Source organism: Mya arenaria, chromosome 2, assembly GCF_026914265.1.
Source record: "Mya arenaria isolate MELC-2E11 chromosome 2, ASM2691426v1".
Taxonomy (NCBI): Eukaryota; Metazoa; Mollusca; class Bivalvia; order Myida; family Myidae; genus Mya; species Mya arenaria.
The window spans coordinates 48026600-48043753 of record NC_069123.1 but is presented as its reverse complement, the minus strand read 5'-3'; the positions used below and the strand labels follow the sequence as shown (position 1 = coordinate 48043753).

At 38.1% G+C, this 17154-nt stretch overlaps 2 protein-coding genes across 3 annotated transcripts; one reads left to right on the top strand and one right to left on the bottom strand.

Annotated features, from left to right (window-relative positions):
* The first annotated feature begins 4099 nt into the window (after positions 1 to 4099).
* Positions 4100 to 12873, top strand: LOC128205080 (clusterin-associated protein 1-like). 2 transcript variants are annotated; one of them, XM_052906498.1, is made up of 13 exons: positions 4100 to 4195; positions 6667 to 6778; positions 7048 to 7132; positions 7361 to 7543; positions 7723 to 7818; positions 8066 to 8149; positions 8399 to 8532; positions 9020 to 9161; positions 9513 to 9597; positions 10705 to 10794; positions 11283 to 11300; positions 12045 to 12097; positions 12373 to 12873. In XM_052906498.1, exons 1-13 carry the CDS (start codon positions 4174 to 4176, stop codon positions 12553 to 12555), a joined length of 1287 nt encoding a protein of 428 aa, XP_052762458.1. In that variant the 5' UTR covers positions 4100 to 4173; the 3' UTR covers positions 12556 to 12873. The 2 variants fall into 2 exon arrangements, with proteins under 2 accessions (XP_052762458.1, XP_052762465.1); XM_052906505.1 differs by lacking the exon at positions 11283 to 11300.
* On the bottom strand, positions 12655 to 17154 carry LOC128205094 (sorbitol dehydrogenase-like). Its single transcript, XM_052906517.1, has 9 exons — positions 17012 to 17154; positions 16763 to 16851; positions 16084 to 16248; positions 15095 to 15254; positions 14728 to 14846; positions 14183 to 14248; positions 13790 to 13965; positions 13516 to 13637; positions 12655 to 13286 (listed from the first exon to the last, which is right to left on the bottom strand). Exons 2-9 carry the CDS (start codon positions 16848 to 16850, stop codon positions 13130 to 13132), a joined length of 1053 nt encoding a protein of 350 aa, XP_052762477.1. The 5' UTR covers position 16851; positions 17012 to 17154; the 3' UTR covers positions 12655 to 13129.

Below are 17154 nucleotides of genomic sequence, written 5' to 3'. Positions count from 1 at the left end.
CAAGTGGAAGAGAACCCAATGCATTTATACAACAGTGACACCAGTTCCAAATGTGAATGATGTTACGTGTAACGTGTATTTGTTGTAGTCATACTACATAAATTTGTTATGCTAAAAAAGTAGTGCCACTAAAATAATTGTATTCATTAAATCATTTTGACTATTAAAACGCGATGTCCCTACATCTGGCCACAGTATTCCAATACATACCAGTGTACGCGATGCTTTCGGTGCTACACAGAGTCATGTTAGAGCTCAGCTGGCTGGCGTCCGTGCACACGTCCAGGGAGCTCTCGTTCAACGCACAGCTTGTCACTCCACCAGAAGTGATTGTGTACCCATATAACCCTTCCAGATCGCTCGGACAGTCCACTGCCGCCGTAGCCTCCGAGCCTAAAACAAGAAGTAACAATTTACATAATTACATCTTATTACTCGTTATATGGTGCTGTTGTTGCTGTTTTTGCTGTTTTTGCTGTTACTGCTGCTGATAATGGTGATGGTGGTTGTGGTGGTGGTGGTGGTGGCGATGATGATGATGATGATGATGATGATGATGATGATGATGATGATGATGATGATGATGATGATGATGATGATGATGATGAGAGACTAACCTTGTTTGACGAGGATCTCCCAAGCGGTGGTATTAGCCGTATCGTCACAGACGTCCGCCAGGCTAACGCCGGTGTTGGAGGTCGGAAACAGTTTGTAGCGCTCATCGTTGGCCTGGGCGTTCTCGGCTGGAAACATAGGTACAAGGATTAGTACAAAGATATACAGTACCCATAGTTCGTCTCTGCTGTGTTGTTTATGAACGACCGCGTGAATCTGAGAATGTCGCCAGATTCCGTTACCTTATACCGTGTAAATGTTAAAAAAACAATATAAGAATGTATTTTACTTATTAAATAAAGCGTCTATAGTATACTTGTGTTGTGGTAGTAGATGATGGAGGCGGTGGACAGTGCGGTCATCTCCAGACAGAAGTACGCCTTCATGTCCGTGCCGAACAGCTGGAACGTCTCAGAACTGGAATATCAAATATCAACATTCTAGTTTTGCTCTGGATCCTTGGCTGATGGGGTCTGGCATAGGCACACTGTTATTCGTTTTGATGGCCACTATGTGTTGTAAGTTACAACTTTTAACAACCATATTTTTTCGACATAATAAGATTCTAAGATAGAACTACTTTAAAGCTGCGCTCTCATAGATTTACCGTTATTACAACTTTCTTTTTTTTTGTCTTGGAATGAGCAAAATTTTGCAGAAAAATATTTGCAAACCAGTGATAAAAGACTGCTTACAAAAGATCAGATTGCAAATGTTCATATTTCCGTTCCAAAATGAATGTTTTATGGCTAAAACCGTTACCAACGGTTTAAGAAAAATGCATAAAACATCAAGTTTTGAACCTAAATATAAAAATCTGCAATCTAGTGTTTTGTCAGTAGTCTTATGTGACTGGTTTACATGAATTTCCGCATAAATTGGCTCGTTCCAAGGCAAAATATGTTGTCAAAATGGTATATCTGTGAGAGTGCAGCTTAGATACAAGTATACCCAGTATGTTAAAAATGACTGATCATTATAAACATGTACAAGATGAAAGCATGTCTAGCTTCTTACACCTTGAAACATATTTGACATTCACTATTCAGGTTGAAATATAGTGATTTTAATGTGTATGTTGTTTTTAAAATACAAATAAAAAAGGTGCCTTTCATAACACTTACATCATTTTTTTTACTGATGGGTCATTTAATGCATGCAACTTCACCGAACGTCAAATAGGATCACCAATATCCCAGATTCAGTTGCTTTAATTTTGTAATATAAGTACGTTTTCGAAATGTTGAAAATGTCATAACATTAACTGGCTTACGCAATGACATAGGTGTCTCCATCGTTGAGGTAGCACGTGTAGGTGACGTCACCGGTGAGTACGGTATCGATTGACGCCAGATGAGTACTGTTGATCGTGATGTCACCGCGTGTGCTGCTGTACCACGTGCCTTCCCAGCTGCTTGGGAAATTACAGCCCGTGCACTCTGTGAAACAGAGATATATATAATGATATGGTTGATGTTTAAAGCTGCACTCTCACAGATTTACCATTTTTACAACTTTTTTCATTTGTTTTGACTTGGAAAGAGCAAATTTTTGCGTTATTATCTGCAAACCAATGATATAAGATTGCTGACAAAAGTTCAGATCGTAGATTTTCATATTTCTGTTCAAAACTTAATGTTTTATGGCTTAAACCGTTACTAACATCATTGTTTGAACTTAAATATAAAAATCTGCGATCTAATTTTTTGTCACAGTCTTATATCACTGGTTTCCATGGATTTTCGCAAAAAAATGGCTCGTTCCAAGACAAAAAAAATGTTAAAACGTTTAATCTGTGAGAGTGCAGCTTTAACGGAGTTGGTATGCAATAGGAACAACACAATTAAGCAATTCATAAACAAGCTGTTAGTCTAGATTATGAACGAGCTATGAATAAAACATGGTTTTAAAAGTGACCCTGTTTGATTTGGCTTGAGCCCAAGACCCCGGTTGGATGACCGGCGGGCAAATCGCGTGTTTTTTTTTTACTTAAAACGACTAAATAAAAGCGCTGTGCCAAATCATAGATTTTTAAATCATGTGTCTGCCCCTTAAATAATTATTTCAAATTATGTTTGTAGGGCGTTAGGGGCTGACTAAATTATACAAGTTGAATATGATTTACTTTCGTTAATACAGAAAAAAAAACTAAATCTGCCTCCGGTTACTTTACCTTTCAAGATAAGTATCATTTCGATAGCACATATAATTAATCCTTTTGAAAATCGTTTTAAATCCATTTGTTATTTTTAAAAAATGAAACAAATTAATAAAAAATATTTAACTAGGTACTTAATAATTTAAATATTTTAAAACTTGGAAATCTTTCTACAACACTGCGTTTTACAGAAATAAAATTTTCTTATAGGCAATAATATTTCAGTTTTGTTTAAGAGACGTTGTCAATGACATTTTAGACGTATTTGGGCATTGGAAACCAAATCTGTGATATACTACATGTCTACATGTCGCTAAACTGGTAATACGGCCTTTTGTGTATAGCACCCCGGTCTACCAGTCCATTATCTAATGTAAGCAATGACCAAAATATTTTACATTTGTTTTGCACATGTCAATATCAGTTTTCATAATTTTAAAATAATTGACAATTGACTCAGTCACTTCATATAGCCCAACAAACCCAACAACAGATTGTGACGGGAAGGGCTGAAACAGCGGCAAATGGCTGCAATTAACTTTGTACTAACGTGTAGCCAAATTTTGCATGACTTTTCTTGTGTGTACTTGAACTATGATATTTCTAGAAAATACAAAAAAATAAACCAATTTACCATCTATATACAGCCACACGATGGCATAGCATATAACTTTAATATAAGTCGAGTATAACCAGGGAAAAACACTTGCTTATATTGGCTGAGTTGTCATGATCACACCCCTCCAGCAGAGAAATTTGTCAAAATTGCTTCGGTTGGAGATGTTCTGGGCATCAAGAATTTCATTAAGGAAGAATTTTTATTTAAGAATTAGGACCATGTGTGCATCAGTAACAAAGCACATAACAACATGAACACAAGGAAACATATCCAACAGATTAAGTTTAAACAAGATGCGCAGAATTGGGGTGCATATTTGCATGAACTTGAATATTTAAAGAAAAAAAGCAAATACAAAAACAACAACATGGTATTAGAATATGTTGAATGTCTTTTCTTCTCAGTTAAACATTAAACATTCTCAATCTAAGACATGGCAACATCACTGTGGTGAACGAGAATGACAATAAAGTGGGTACATTTAATAGTATCGTTAATTCATCAACTAAGGATTTTTTACACACATTTTCATGTGACCTATTCTATCATATCGTCCACTATCACGGTACGACGACCAACCAGAGTGTGGACTGTATCTATCTGGAAGAAGAATATAATTAATATTAAAACAGAAAATGGTGCTATATCAAGCGCATAAAATAGTATAATATACCCGTTTTTTGCAAAAAGTACAATTGGAATATATTTTATCCATATGCGCATGCGCGAATAGTTTCTAGTGAAAACAATAATATTTTCAGAATAATTTTGACAGATAAAAATGTCATACAGGGATTTAAGAAGTAAGCAGTGTTTGTATGAACATACGATCTATAGTGGTGTTATTTCTTTATGATACATAAAACATGTTGATGATTATTGTTTTTTGGTAAATTCAACTAAAACAAAAAAAAGACTCCTAGTCTTAGGCTTGTACTAAAGTAAACCTGGGAGGAAAAGGACTCTTGGTGTTGTCCTGATATTTAATATTTAGCTTAATATGTTACTTCCGCCCCTAGCAGTATAATCGTATAACTAATGCACCAGTCAATTGTAACCACAGCACCCCCCAGGTCTGGGGGTATACCGGGATAGCCGGGGAAATGGGCCTTGTTTTTACCTTTCAGGTGGCCCCGCAGTGCCAGGTGAATGCGGTGGTTTTGTCTTTACGCCAAATATAGCGGGGAATGGGCCTTATCTAGAGTCCCTTGGGTGCGGGGGCATTTGGCGGGGGCTTCACAAGCAGTTCGTTCCCACAGGGTGGGGACTTTGCCCGGGCTTGGCTGGCCAAAAGTCAAAGTCCCCGCTATTCCCCATGCCTGGGGGGCCGTGGTTACAATTGACTGGTGCATAAACTCTAGACGTTCGATTTCATATGATATTACCTCAGCGAAACATTAAATATCAGAATCAGGGCTCGAACCCACAACCGCTCGAACACTAGAGCTGCGCTCTGACCAATTTAGGTGACAGGCTGGCTGGTTCCGATCCACACACTCTACACTCCGCCCCCAATGAACCTTTAAGGCTGATGGAGGCACTCCTGCTGTTTACTTTAGTCTAAAATAATTGACGTGTTATACGGGATTCTTCCAAACTCTAACATCTAAACGGGTTTGTGTAAGAACAGGGGGATTTTGAAAAATATTAAAATTGTATTTAGAGAGGTATTTCATGTTTAAAATAGATATTTAAGGTTTATATTGATATTTTACCTTGTAAGTACAAAGATATTTTGAACAAAACAAGCATTAAATGCATTAAAACACAGGATTCACCTCTCCATTAAACGAAACTGGACTGAAACAGACAACAATTATGCCAAGCGTAACAACTTGACCCAATGGTTACAACTCAGCCATCTCCGGCAAGCTTCGAGATGGACCTCATTAATACAATCGTAACAACTGGCCATATCCAACGTGTTCCGATTGTTGTAAAACTGTGAACTGCAGCCTTGCAGGTGTCCTTTATGTATATATCGTTATGTTTTGACAGTATGAAATGAAGAAAAAAAAATCAAACTCATAATTATTCGTTGGATGTTATTTTTTTGTGTACGGAACTAATATAAAATAATACAATCTCGTAATATTTCTTGTTTTTATGATATTTTATATAGACGCAATATGCTTTAACCCAGAATCCCGATCGGGATAACTACCCACTTTTGGTACAAAACAATTAATACGTGAAGAATTTGCCATATCAGAAATCGTAAAAAAATCTGTCACGGTACAATTTGTTTGACTACCGTAAACTATTGCCACCATGAAATTAGACTTGATAGGAAAAGTGCACTTGGTGAGAGGCTTAAACCCATGACAGACATAACACTAGAACAGTGCTCTAACCAATTGTTGTTACAGGGTGGCTGGTTCCTACCCCCACACACTGCACTCCACACTCAATCAAATTAACCTGGACAGAGGCATTCCTGTCATTTACTTCTGCCATCATTAAAGTAAACCTGGGAGGAAAGTGCACTTGGTGTGGGGCTTGAACCCATGACTGCCGGAACACTAGCCCAGTGCTCTAACCAACTGAGCTAACCGGCGCCTGATTCATACTCACATATACAGAACATTAATCTTTGTCCCTTTCTTTGTGCAACAATTCTGTTGTTTTCTGTTGTTTCAGTGTTTGCAAATGAATTGAGCATTTGACAACTTTGGAGCATTGAATTATTATGGCTTTTGCTCCACCTAAATGCACCAAGTGAATGTTAAAAGCAAGTTATGATGTGACTTTTTTGTCCCAAGATTGATCTTTTGTACAAATTCATGTACCATGAAAAGTGAGATATGCTTGATAAACCACCTTAGATGGATGAGACAACGTTGCAACCCTCTAGTGACTTCACATTCATTTTGTGTTGCATGTTCACTTGTGGCATAAAGCTGAAGGTGGTGGTATAATTTGGGCTGTCTCTAGGTTGACAAAAGGGCTTTTTGATCAAACTTTTAATAGCTGATTGATGAGTATGCTTTGTTTAGTTTATTTGCAAACAGTAGGGGAACATTAAAAGATACAAAGTTTCTTCAAGTACTACCTAATCTACATATGCTAGAGTTTCCCTTTTGGTTGGATCTTTACTTTGAGTGAATGGTTGAACTTGATAATGGCTGTCACTTTAGTAAACTTAAGAAAAGTGTCTCAGGTGCACGATTCAAATGCACTGCCACAACCACTGGAAAACTTGCTCAATCATCTGCTGACTGATAAATCTTTTAAGTCATTGATCTTTTTAATGTATTTGTTGTATATATTTCAGATTTCACTGAAATGATGAGAGGTTTAGGATATGTCAGGCTCATATCAATGGAAAACTTTAGAAATCCAAACTTCCCCTTGGTTGCAGAAGTTTTAAAATGGCTTGTTAAAAGGTGAGCATTATAAAGCCACACCTTGTATTACTTTGTTTACAAAAAATCATGCCTTATAATGAAAAAAAATCATCATCATTCAGGGTTTGACAGTAAAGGGAATCCGACAGATGTCTATGCAACAACAGTTAGTGTCTAACACCGATCTTAAAAATTAAATTGTAGCCATCAGCTGATACATTAAAATACCTACAAATTGTAGTCCCTTTGATTCCAATCCTATTTATTCTTTTGCTAAATAGTATAACTGGTTCCAATATATTGTACAGATATGACCCAAGTGCCGATATTCCAAGTGACACAGATACAGAGCAGGACAGGGTTATCTTCATCAAATCAGTGGCAGAGTTCATGGTAAACCAGACTAATTTAATGAAATCTTACTGACATATCATGTTCTGCCAATATACAAATGTAGGCTATATTGAACAGATATTTACTTTCAATTCTACCATAAAATTTGAAACAGAATTATGTTTTAATGGTATTTTTTCCTAAATTTGAACACTAATGTTAATGCTTTGCTTATTTTATTTTTTAGAAAGTAGAATATTTTTAGCAAGTTATTTTTTCACCTTATAGGCCACAAAAGCTCACATCAAGCTGAACACCAAAAAGCTGTACCAGGCTGATGGGTACGCCGTGAAGGAACTGCTCAAGGTAACATCTGTGCTCTACAACGCCATGAAGACCAACATCACAGAGAACGACGACAGCACTGGTGATGATGAAAACACCTCCATTACATTTGACATCTCATCCAGGGTATATATCACCAACACTAACAGTATTTACTTCATTGATAAGACAATTAAGGAATGTGAATGGTCCTTCATTTGATAATTCTTGAGTGGTACTGCGATAAATCAAAATGTTGACATACGCAAGTTTTTGTTATTGATTGTCAGTACCCAGTAATAACATTATGCCTGTGTATTTCACAGATTAGTGAGCTAAAAGAGGCTCGTAGACTGGCGTCGGAGATCACCAGCAAAGGGGCGGGACTGTACGACCTGCTCGGCAAGGAAGTCGACCTCAGGGTTAGCTCCAACTTGTCTCCTCTCTGACAAAATTTATTGAATTGTTGCTGAGGAATAGTTTGCTTGACGTAATTCTAAATAGTGCAACTTCTGTGTTTTTGAATAGCAAATCTATTTATTGACCAATTACACAATTATTTATCATTTTGATATGAATTTATCAGGAAAAAAAGGAAAGTTTGATACAACTGCTTTTACTTTTTAGAAATCTCTCTAAGTGTACATTATTTGTGTTTTTTATGAACAGGAGCAGCGAACAATGGTGATAGCGCGACAGTTGGAAATCAACGATGTGGAGTCGAGTCTTGGAGCTTCTATCAAGGCAGTTGAGGTACATTGTGTGTTTATTAACAGTCACACCAGGAGTTTTACATTTCCTCACTCTTTTTTTTTCTTTTCATTCATAAATATAATAAAAAACCTTTGTCAGTAAACCATCATGTAGTCACCCTTCAGCATGGATAAATTGCAGTTTAATAGATGCAATTGTGTAGACTGTATATGATAAAAAGAAAGCAATCAATGTTTTGTGAAGCTTTAAACAATGCTGGCCTTCAATGTAAAGTTATGCTGTTTGTAGAATGAGATCCGGAAGACATTGCACATGTTGGACAATGTGGCATCAGACGAGGCAAACTTGGAGGCAAAGATTGAGAAGAAAAGAAATGAGCTGGAACGGAACCAGAAACGTCTCCAAACCCTCCAGAGCGTCAGGTATGTTGGCATGCACCTTGTTTGCCATGGACACACAAAGGGGAACAGGAAATCTTATGGGTTGGAGGTGCTCCTGGCATCAAAATTCCTTTTGAAAAAAAATCTAGCCAAACATTCTATTTGTGGCTGTAGGGAATCACCACTGTATAAAGACACCTATATTTCCGCAGCCACCATGGAGTGCACGAGTGTTTGAGTCTTTTAAGTTTGTTTTTTTATTTCCAGCTGTTCTTTCAACTTTCCCCATGTTAAACACAGTATGAATACAATTTCAGACAACAAGTCATTTTTATTTTGAAAATAAACTTTTAACCTATGCATGTATCTTTTGATCTTGATATTCTCCATGATTCAGACAAATATCAAGGCTAACCATGATCAGTTGATAACCGTGTATATGTCTCTATCAAGGAGTGTAGTTCATGTGTATACCTAAAACTACCTATAGTATAATGTGTGTACCATGTGTGTGTATTTGTGATTGCAGGCCAGCATACATGGACGAGTATGAGAAGCTAGAGGAGGACCTACAGAAGCTGTACGATGCCTACCTGATACGCTTCCGTAACCAGGCATACCTGGAGTCCCAGCTGGAGGAGTACAACCGAGTAGAGCAGGACAAGTCTGAGGTATAATGACAGTGTGTCATACAATAACTAGTGAGAGATATTAAAATTGCGAACTTCTTTATCATATTTTAAATATCTCCTAGGAAGTTGCTCATCAAATTCTTGATGGAATAGCTGTGGAAGAAAGGCAGTCAAAACACAGAGGCTCCATTGACTTTGTTTACGTTTTTATTTTATTGGTGGATTCAAAATATTGATATACCTATTCCATGGCTTACTAGCTTGCTTACTACGGGATACATCTAACTACATGCATACAATATTCTTAAAGGGAACAAATTAAACAAAACAGAAAAGTATATTAGATTTTATTATTTTACTAAAAAACAATGTCTTTATTCTGTGAATCAGGAAACCGAGTCGAAGCTGAATGAGATGGCAATGAAGCTGAAGAGCGAGGAGAAACAGAGCCTGTTCCTTGACAACCGGGGTGAAGGTACGCTGGGTGGTACTGCAATAGGCATTCTTTCATGACTATTTTAATGATAAAAGTTTGACAGCAATATAGTAATTTCAAGCCCTGTTAATAGCTCTTTGCAAAACATAACTTTAATGATAGACAAGTATGTTCATGTATGTAGACAGTCATACTTTAATAATAAACAAGCTTGCCAGTCAAGAACCATTCTTAGTTTACTTACGGTAATTGTGAACAGACAAAAAGCAAACTTTTGGACCTTGAGCTTTAAAGAGCCATTCATTAAATGGAGGCTGCAGACTATGCTTAAGGGTTGATCACATTTATTCTTGCATTTATCATGTAAGAAACCAGTAAAGCATGCAATCAAATTCCTTGAAGCAGCTAATGCTCATTTGCTCACTTTCCCTACTGCGTTCATACAGCAACAACACAATAAATAATGGGATCAATACTTATATTTACATTTTGAATAAGTATTCATTATGATTAAAAAATAGCAGTGTCTTTTGCAAATTAGAAGTTTTTCTTTAACAAATGATATTTTCTAACATTGAATTTACAAAAAAAGAATAGCTGATTTTTGTAACATTGTATATCATTGGTTAAATGATGTCACGCTAATCCAATAAGAGCGCAATATTGACTTAAAGAATGATTTTACAATCCTCTGGATGTTAAACAATATGAATGTTAAGTTTTATCTATAGGAAGGACCAGGAGAATGTAAATATTCGATAATAATATTTGATGTCATTATAAATAAACATCATGATGGATGTCATGAAAGTGTTTTGTCATTTTGCAAGACAAGACTGAAGATCCTTATAAAAATATGCATAATATAGTTCTATTATGTGAGAATACAGGACAAGGATATTTGTAGACCTTTGTAATAGACAATTGTGTTGGTTTCTACAAACAGCAGGGCTCTCAATAAGACCCGAGGCGGGGATATCCCCCGGCAATTATGGCCGGGTCATTGGCTATTCTCAGGTTAATTAGCTGCCTTCTTAATTAGGATTTCATGATTTTGTTCTTAAAATCATTTTAAGAAATGACACAAACATGCAGCTGTTTGCTGATTGAGCTTACAATAGTACATTTATTTCTTTACTGCTGCAGATGAGGATGAGAGTGAGACTGATAGCGAGGAGGATGATGAAGACGCAGAAAACCAGGACCGGCCCAACGCCCGACGAAACAGACCCACAGGTAAGCCACAAAACCAGGGTTCCATTATTATAGAGTGGGGTAGACTGAGTATGCTAATGTGGAAGTTTTGTCACTGTGCGGCTGAAGTTGTTATTAGCATTGTATTATTATTGCCATTGTATAATATCAATGTTAATTTGGCCCATTGTTCAGAAAATTGTGAACTTCATTTCTGATCTGCTTTATTTCTAACAAGATTGATGACAATTATTTTATTTCAATATATGAGGACACCATAAAATATTTCATTGTTTATTTAAGCAAAGTTCTGAACAATTGGCCTTGTTTGTGGAATAATTAATCTGTTGTTGGTGTTAATAATCTTACTATGTTCCTTGTGTATCTATATAGCATTCAATGAATATTCTGCACTGTGAAGTTTAACAACTGAACTCACTTCTTATCTTCATTTTAATTCATATCAAATTCTTTACAAAGCCTCACAAGTATTATTGATATCAAGTGATTTTTCCTTATTCTATATGTAGATCAACAAATGGATATTGGTAAGCCTATAGCACTCTGTGTGAACAATATATCCAGTAGCTTAGTTGCAGGTCTCCTTCCAGGACTGCGGATTTACAAGGACTTTATTTTCCAAATACATTTTGCATTTTTCTAAGACCGTTTTACATCCTCTGCTTTGTAGTTGATTCTTTCAGATAATTTAGCGTGTAAAACATAGCAACACAGTTATCATCATTCTGTACATTTGAGAACACATATTACCAGATTGTTACAATATCCATCATGTATCATGTATTAGTTAGCCTTCAGTTTACTGGTGTTGGGTTCTCTCCTATATTTTACTTATCCTTTTAAATGTCCAAGCCTTGGCAGTGTGAGATAGACCCAGATGTTGTTTCCTTATACAATCTATCCTAGCGTAAAGACTCAACTAGATGAGCATGAAGTGTATATTCTTTACTTGTAGATATTAGAAAATAAGTCTAAAGTTCACTCGAATGTATTTTATTTCCATGTATAAATCAGAAGATACAATGAACCTATTTGCCCTGTTATATACGGCATGGCTAGAAGCATGTAAAAGTTATTGTTCTCAAGTTAATATACATAGAAACTGAGTCTAAAGTTTCAAGTTTTCGCTACATTATCATATGTCCTTTGCTAGCAACAGTCGTTCCATCGAAATAGATTTAAAAGAACTCCCTACATTTATCCGTGTTAGTTTTGTTTTTGGCTGTAGAGAATGTGTATTGTTTATCATATGATCTGTGTGTACATTACAGCTGCTGGGACTGGTGGGCGTGTCCAGGGTAACATGATGGGCAACATCAGTGAGGTATGTACAGTACACATCATATACTGGATCCTGTAATGGACAGCTACTTACACTTGTAACTGTTATTGTAGCTGATAATTTTGTATACCTGGAGTATATGATATTTTTAGAAACACTTGTCAATGTCTTGTAGAATGCAGTACATGTTTGGACATCAGCCTGACTTGTTTAATGCATGAAACCAAAAAAAATATGCAATAGATCTGATCATCTGAGTCTTATATATTTTGTTACAATATTGTTACACCGGTTACACTTTTCCCTCTCTGCTGTAGGAGTCAGGGTCGGACGAGTCTGGGGACTCTGATATCGACCTGGATGAGGATGAGCAGGACGATGATGATGATGATGATGACGGTGATAGCGACGATGACATTCAGATGGGCGCTGGCACCCAGAACCCTCGCCGCAGACACCCACATCCTGCAGAACTCAACGATAGTGACAATGACTTCTAGTCTCTCAGTTGATAAAGGGAATAGACATTTGTATTTAGAGGTCGATGTTTATTTAGAGGTCGATGTTTTAAATTTTGAAGTGGAAAAAGATGCATTACATCATAAACAAGGATTTATTACTGTGTTTTTTGTAATGTATTACAAGTACAACATAGACAACAGTTAGATATGGGCCAGTTTTATGCTACTCATACCTTGTTATGTTTGCCGACAGAAGTGTCAAATAGACAACAAAAATTATTTCTTAACATTCCGTCCATGTAGGTAGTAAAATCTGTGTTTGCTATTTATTGAATAAAATTAATGTATGTACCAGCATCGTGGTTGATTGTTCCTTGACTCCTTTTTTCTGTACTAGATTAATAAACAAGGATATCATCGTTACATGGAAATAGCACAAATACATGTATGAATAAAATGCAAGTATTTTAATGATACTCAAACAATATTTAAATTACCACAAAACATTGGGAAAATATGGTGGTCTTTAACATTGATTAACGTTTAAGATCACATTGACGCCACTTTGATATTATGGCAATGGTCATAATGAGTACACCACTATGATGTCATGTTACTGATCACAGTGTATGATGACCTTCATGGCGTGGGCGTCCGGGTCTCGAGCGGTCTGGAAGGCCTGGACTGTCTCCTTTAGACTGAAGTGGTGGGAAATGAGCGAGCGAACGTCAACTGACCCGCTGGACACGAAGTCGAGGGCTGCTGGGTAACTAAAGGACGGAAAAAAAGTTGAAATGAGTAGTAGAAACTTGAACATTTACATAATAACCATTATATTATATAATATGTTCTATAGATAAGGCTGCTGATGTGGCATCCCAATCATTCACATGTTTGTTTGTTTCAAGTACTGGTATTAAACAATTTCGTAGAAAATACTTGTTGAACAAAGGTACTAGGCTTTTCAACCCGGTTCAAGTGAAGCCCAATGGTAGGTACTTGTTTGCGTATCTGAAAATGCCCTTGATGTCAACCTCCTTGGTGGCGGCCACGGTGTAGGGGATGGTGACGTCATACGAGCCCCGCCCAACCATCACTATACTGCCCCCTGGATACGTCGCCTACAATGTCAACACAGTATAGAAATTGTATGACTTACTGTACTTTGGTGAGAGCACTGGGTATTTCATACTTCAAAGAAATGTTTAATTTAATTCTGATGTGTATATGAGTTAGCTGAAAAGCCCATTAACTGCACGTGTCAACTGCTCACGTGTATAGCTGTCCGAAAGCTGAAGTCGACGCCACTGCACTCAACACTGACGTCAGGCTGCTCTCCAAGCGTCTCCGCGATGTCATTGGCTAATTCTCTGGGGTCATCGGTGTTGACCTTGATTACGTGGTCAGCACCCAGTGACATGGCTTGAGCCAGACGGTGGTCGGAAATGTCTAAGGAAAATATTGATGGTAGAATTAGGGGGCATATATTCATTTTTAAGCGAAACTCAACGTGGCGGATATGATAGTTTCTATGCCTTTTTATTCCTTCGAAGTTAGTCAGGCCTTTAATGGTTTAGTGTATGCAAACGAGCCAACCAAGCCAGGTTTGCAAACGTTCTATATACATGTCCAAATAAAGCATCCTGTGACTTTGGAAAGCACTTACCAGTAGCAATCACTTGGGCTGCTCCCATACGTTTTGCAACCAACATCGTCAAAACCCCCACCGGACCTTTATAAAAAATGAGATGATTTAGTGCTAGTGTCGGTACCCCGTAGGGAAAACAATCTCGGTATAAATCTGGAATCAAGACCGAAAGAAAGTGGGGCGGGGGTAGTTTATTTATACTCGGACAAGGCCCATTTGGAGAGAGTTCCGATAAGATGGTTAGTCATATTAGGTTTTTGTACCATAGTGCACTGACAGAATGCAAGCTACCCTTGTTCTTTAACGTGCACCTGTGTGTACACTGTCACACGGCAAACCCATTTAACGTTTCTCCCGAAAAAATATTAGTATTTGTTTTAGTGAAGCGGCGGTGAATCGAACCTGCGACCCTTGGATTGACAGTCGTGTGTTACCACTAGACAACGGATCCACTACTTGACTGTTGTGTAAAACTTTCTACTATTTAAACCTTGGGTTAACATATTTGAAAGATCAAGATCATGGCGACTGCTTGTCTGTCTGGCATAACAGCACGTTTCTACCTGCTCCGCAGACGAGGACGTTTGAACCGGCGGTGACGCCTCCCCGCTGACAGCTGTAGACGGCCACCGCTAACGGCTCCAGCAGAGCACCCTCGTCTAGGCTAACGTGTGGAGGAAGTCTGTGAACAAATGGATTATAGAAACCCACTAACATGCGCAAATCAAGAATAAACTAAATACTTGACGATCCTTGTTAAACTGGAAAAGTAAGATATAACGTGTATTTATAAAGGCTACCCAACGCTGGGAAGTCTTGAACAATAATTTTCGCGGAAAATAGGTGCGAATTTGTAAAATATAATTACACAACGTCTTGTTATTATTTGCACTCTTTGAATTGCAATAATTCTGAGAACAGCGATCGTACTTGAAGCAGAAGTCTGCCGGATGTTTGTAGAGACGGCACAGGTTGCCATGGTCGGGTGGGGTGGCGCAGAAGGTAACGTCCTTGCACAGGTTGTAGCGGCCTGACTTACAGAGCCGGCACACGCGGCACGGGACACCCGGCTCCACCGCCACACTGTCACCTAATGTATGGCGCAAATGATGTAGTCCTCCTCAAAGGTTTGACAAAAGCTGTTCTTTTAACACTAAAGGATAAATTAAATAAGTCTTACTTATATTAATCAAACCTCCATTAATGTTGATTCTTAAAGTCGAGATCGCTGGAGGTCGTATGTTTGTCAGTGCGTGCATCAGGTGTTGTCCGGACTGTAACATTAGCACGCATATACTGATTTTAATTTAACTTGGCCGAATGTTCGCCATAAAAAGTCAGTGTGTCTCGTGCAAGATCCGTTTTAATGTCAAAGTTACACTTCACTAGGATCGTTGGTCAAACGTGTTCGAATGTTCACCATTAGAAGACGGCGTGTCGTGTGCAAGATCTATGTCTGCATATGAAATGTCAAGGACACACTCAATGGCCATTGATCAAAACCCTTTGTATTTGACTTATTCGGATGTAACTTGGGCATGTGTTAGGTGATCTTGAAAAGAGTTGACGCAAATGTTTACCATAGTGAGTCTGCGTGTCGCGTCCTAGACACGTGTCGGTGGGTCAAAAGGTAAGCCGGGTCGCACACGGGGTCATCCGGATCAATTTTCGTTGTATATCGGATTGTTAGGGATGCCATGTACCACCGGATTTTAAAATAAATTGCCTCAAATGTTCACCATGGGAAGACGGGATGTTGTGTGCAAGAACTTTGATGAGTCAAACATTGAATTCGTTCCCTGGTCATTGATGAGCATTTTGGTAACTTTGAAATAACTGTCTCTGGATTCAATGTATAGATACACTGTGTTCCTAAACTTCAGTTTCAAGTAAACAACATTATTCACATTTTGGCCTACCTATTTTGAGGTCTTTCACCCTGGACCCCAGCCTGAGAACGGTACCGGCCCCCTCGTGGCCCATGACCATGGGGGCATCCAGGGAGAACCGCCCACACTTGCCCGTCTGCCAATACTTCAAGTCAGACCCACATATTCCGACAGACCCCATCGTGATAAGCACATCTGTAGGTGGAATATTACTTACATGTAAAATGTGTTCAGAACATTGTACGAGTATACCGTATTTATAACGTGGCTCTTTTTTAGCATGTGTTCAGATCTATACGGTTATTTACTTAATCAGTATGTGATAAACACTAAAGAGTAACTGACATTAATCTAGTTGTTCAGAACCGGCCTAAAATGGTTCGTGATGTTTTCATAGCATTACATATATACGCTTTGGGGCAAAATAAAGTATATATAATTTATGCCATGAATATATAAAAGAATATAGACGAGATTAAAACCCTATAAGATATGAATTAAAGTCCCTTCAAACCAGCTGTCTAAAGAGTATGTTCTGCCAACAAAATGTTTGACTTTGTTTGAAACTAAACCTTCACTGGTATTGCAAAGCATGGGCGAGTGTGGGTGTGTGTGCGTGTGTGCGCGTGCGCGTGCGCCTGTGTGTGTGTGTGTGTGTGTGTGTGTGTGTGCGCGCGCGCTCTTGCTATACTCGCAGCCTGCGACCTACCGTCAGGTGCGAGGTCTGGGATCGGAAGTTGCTGAAAGCGGACGTCGAGCGGACCGTGCAGCACCGCAGCCAGGTTCTCTGTCGCCATGCTATAAACGGCATCAACATTAAAGTGATGTATACACAAGTGTCAATATGTTGAACGTTAATCTGGCCTATTTTTTTAGTCTCAAATAAAAGGAACATACATGTATATATACATACCATTTTTAACCCGTTGTAATTGAATAAAAATAAAGCCATACGTACCTTGCTAGTGGATGTGGTAACACTATACAACGCTATGAAATTTCCTTATATCGTTATCATCCCATTCCTTGTGCGAATGACTTTAAACGAAATGATCTAGATTTCAAAGATAAATGCAAACGACAGTCGTGGCTAAAGGAGGT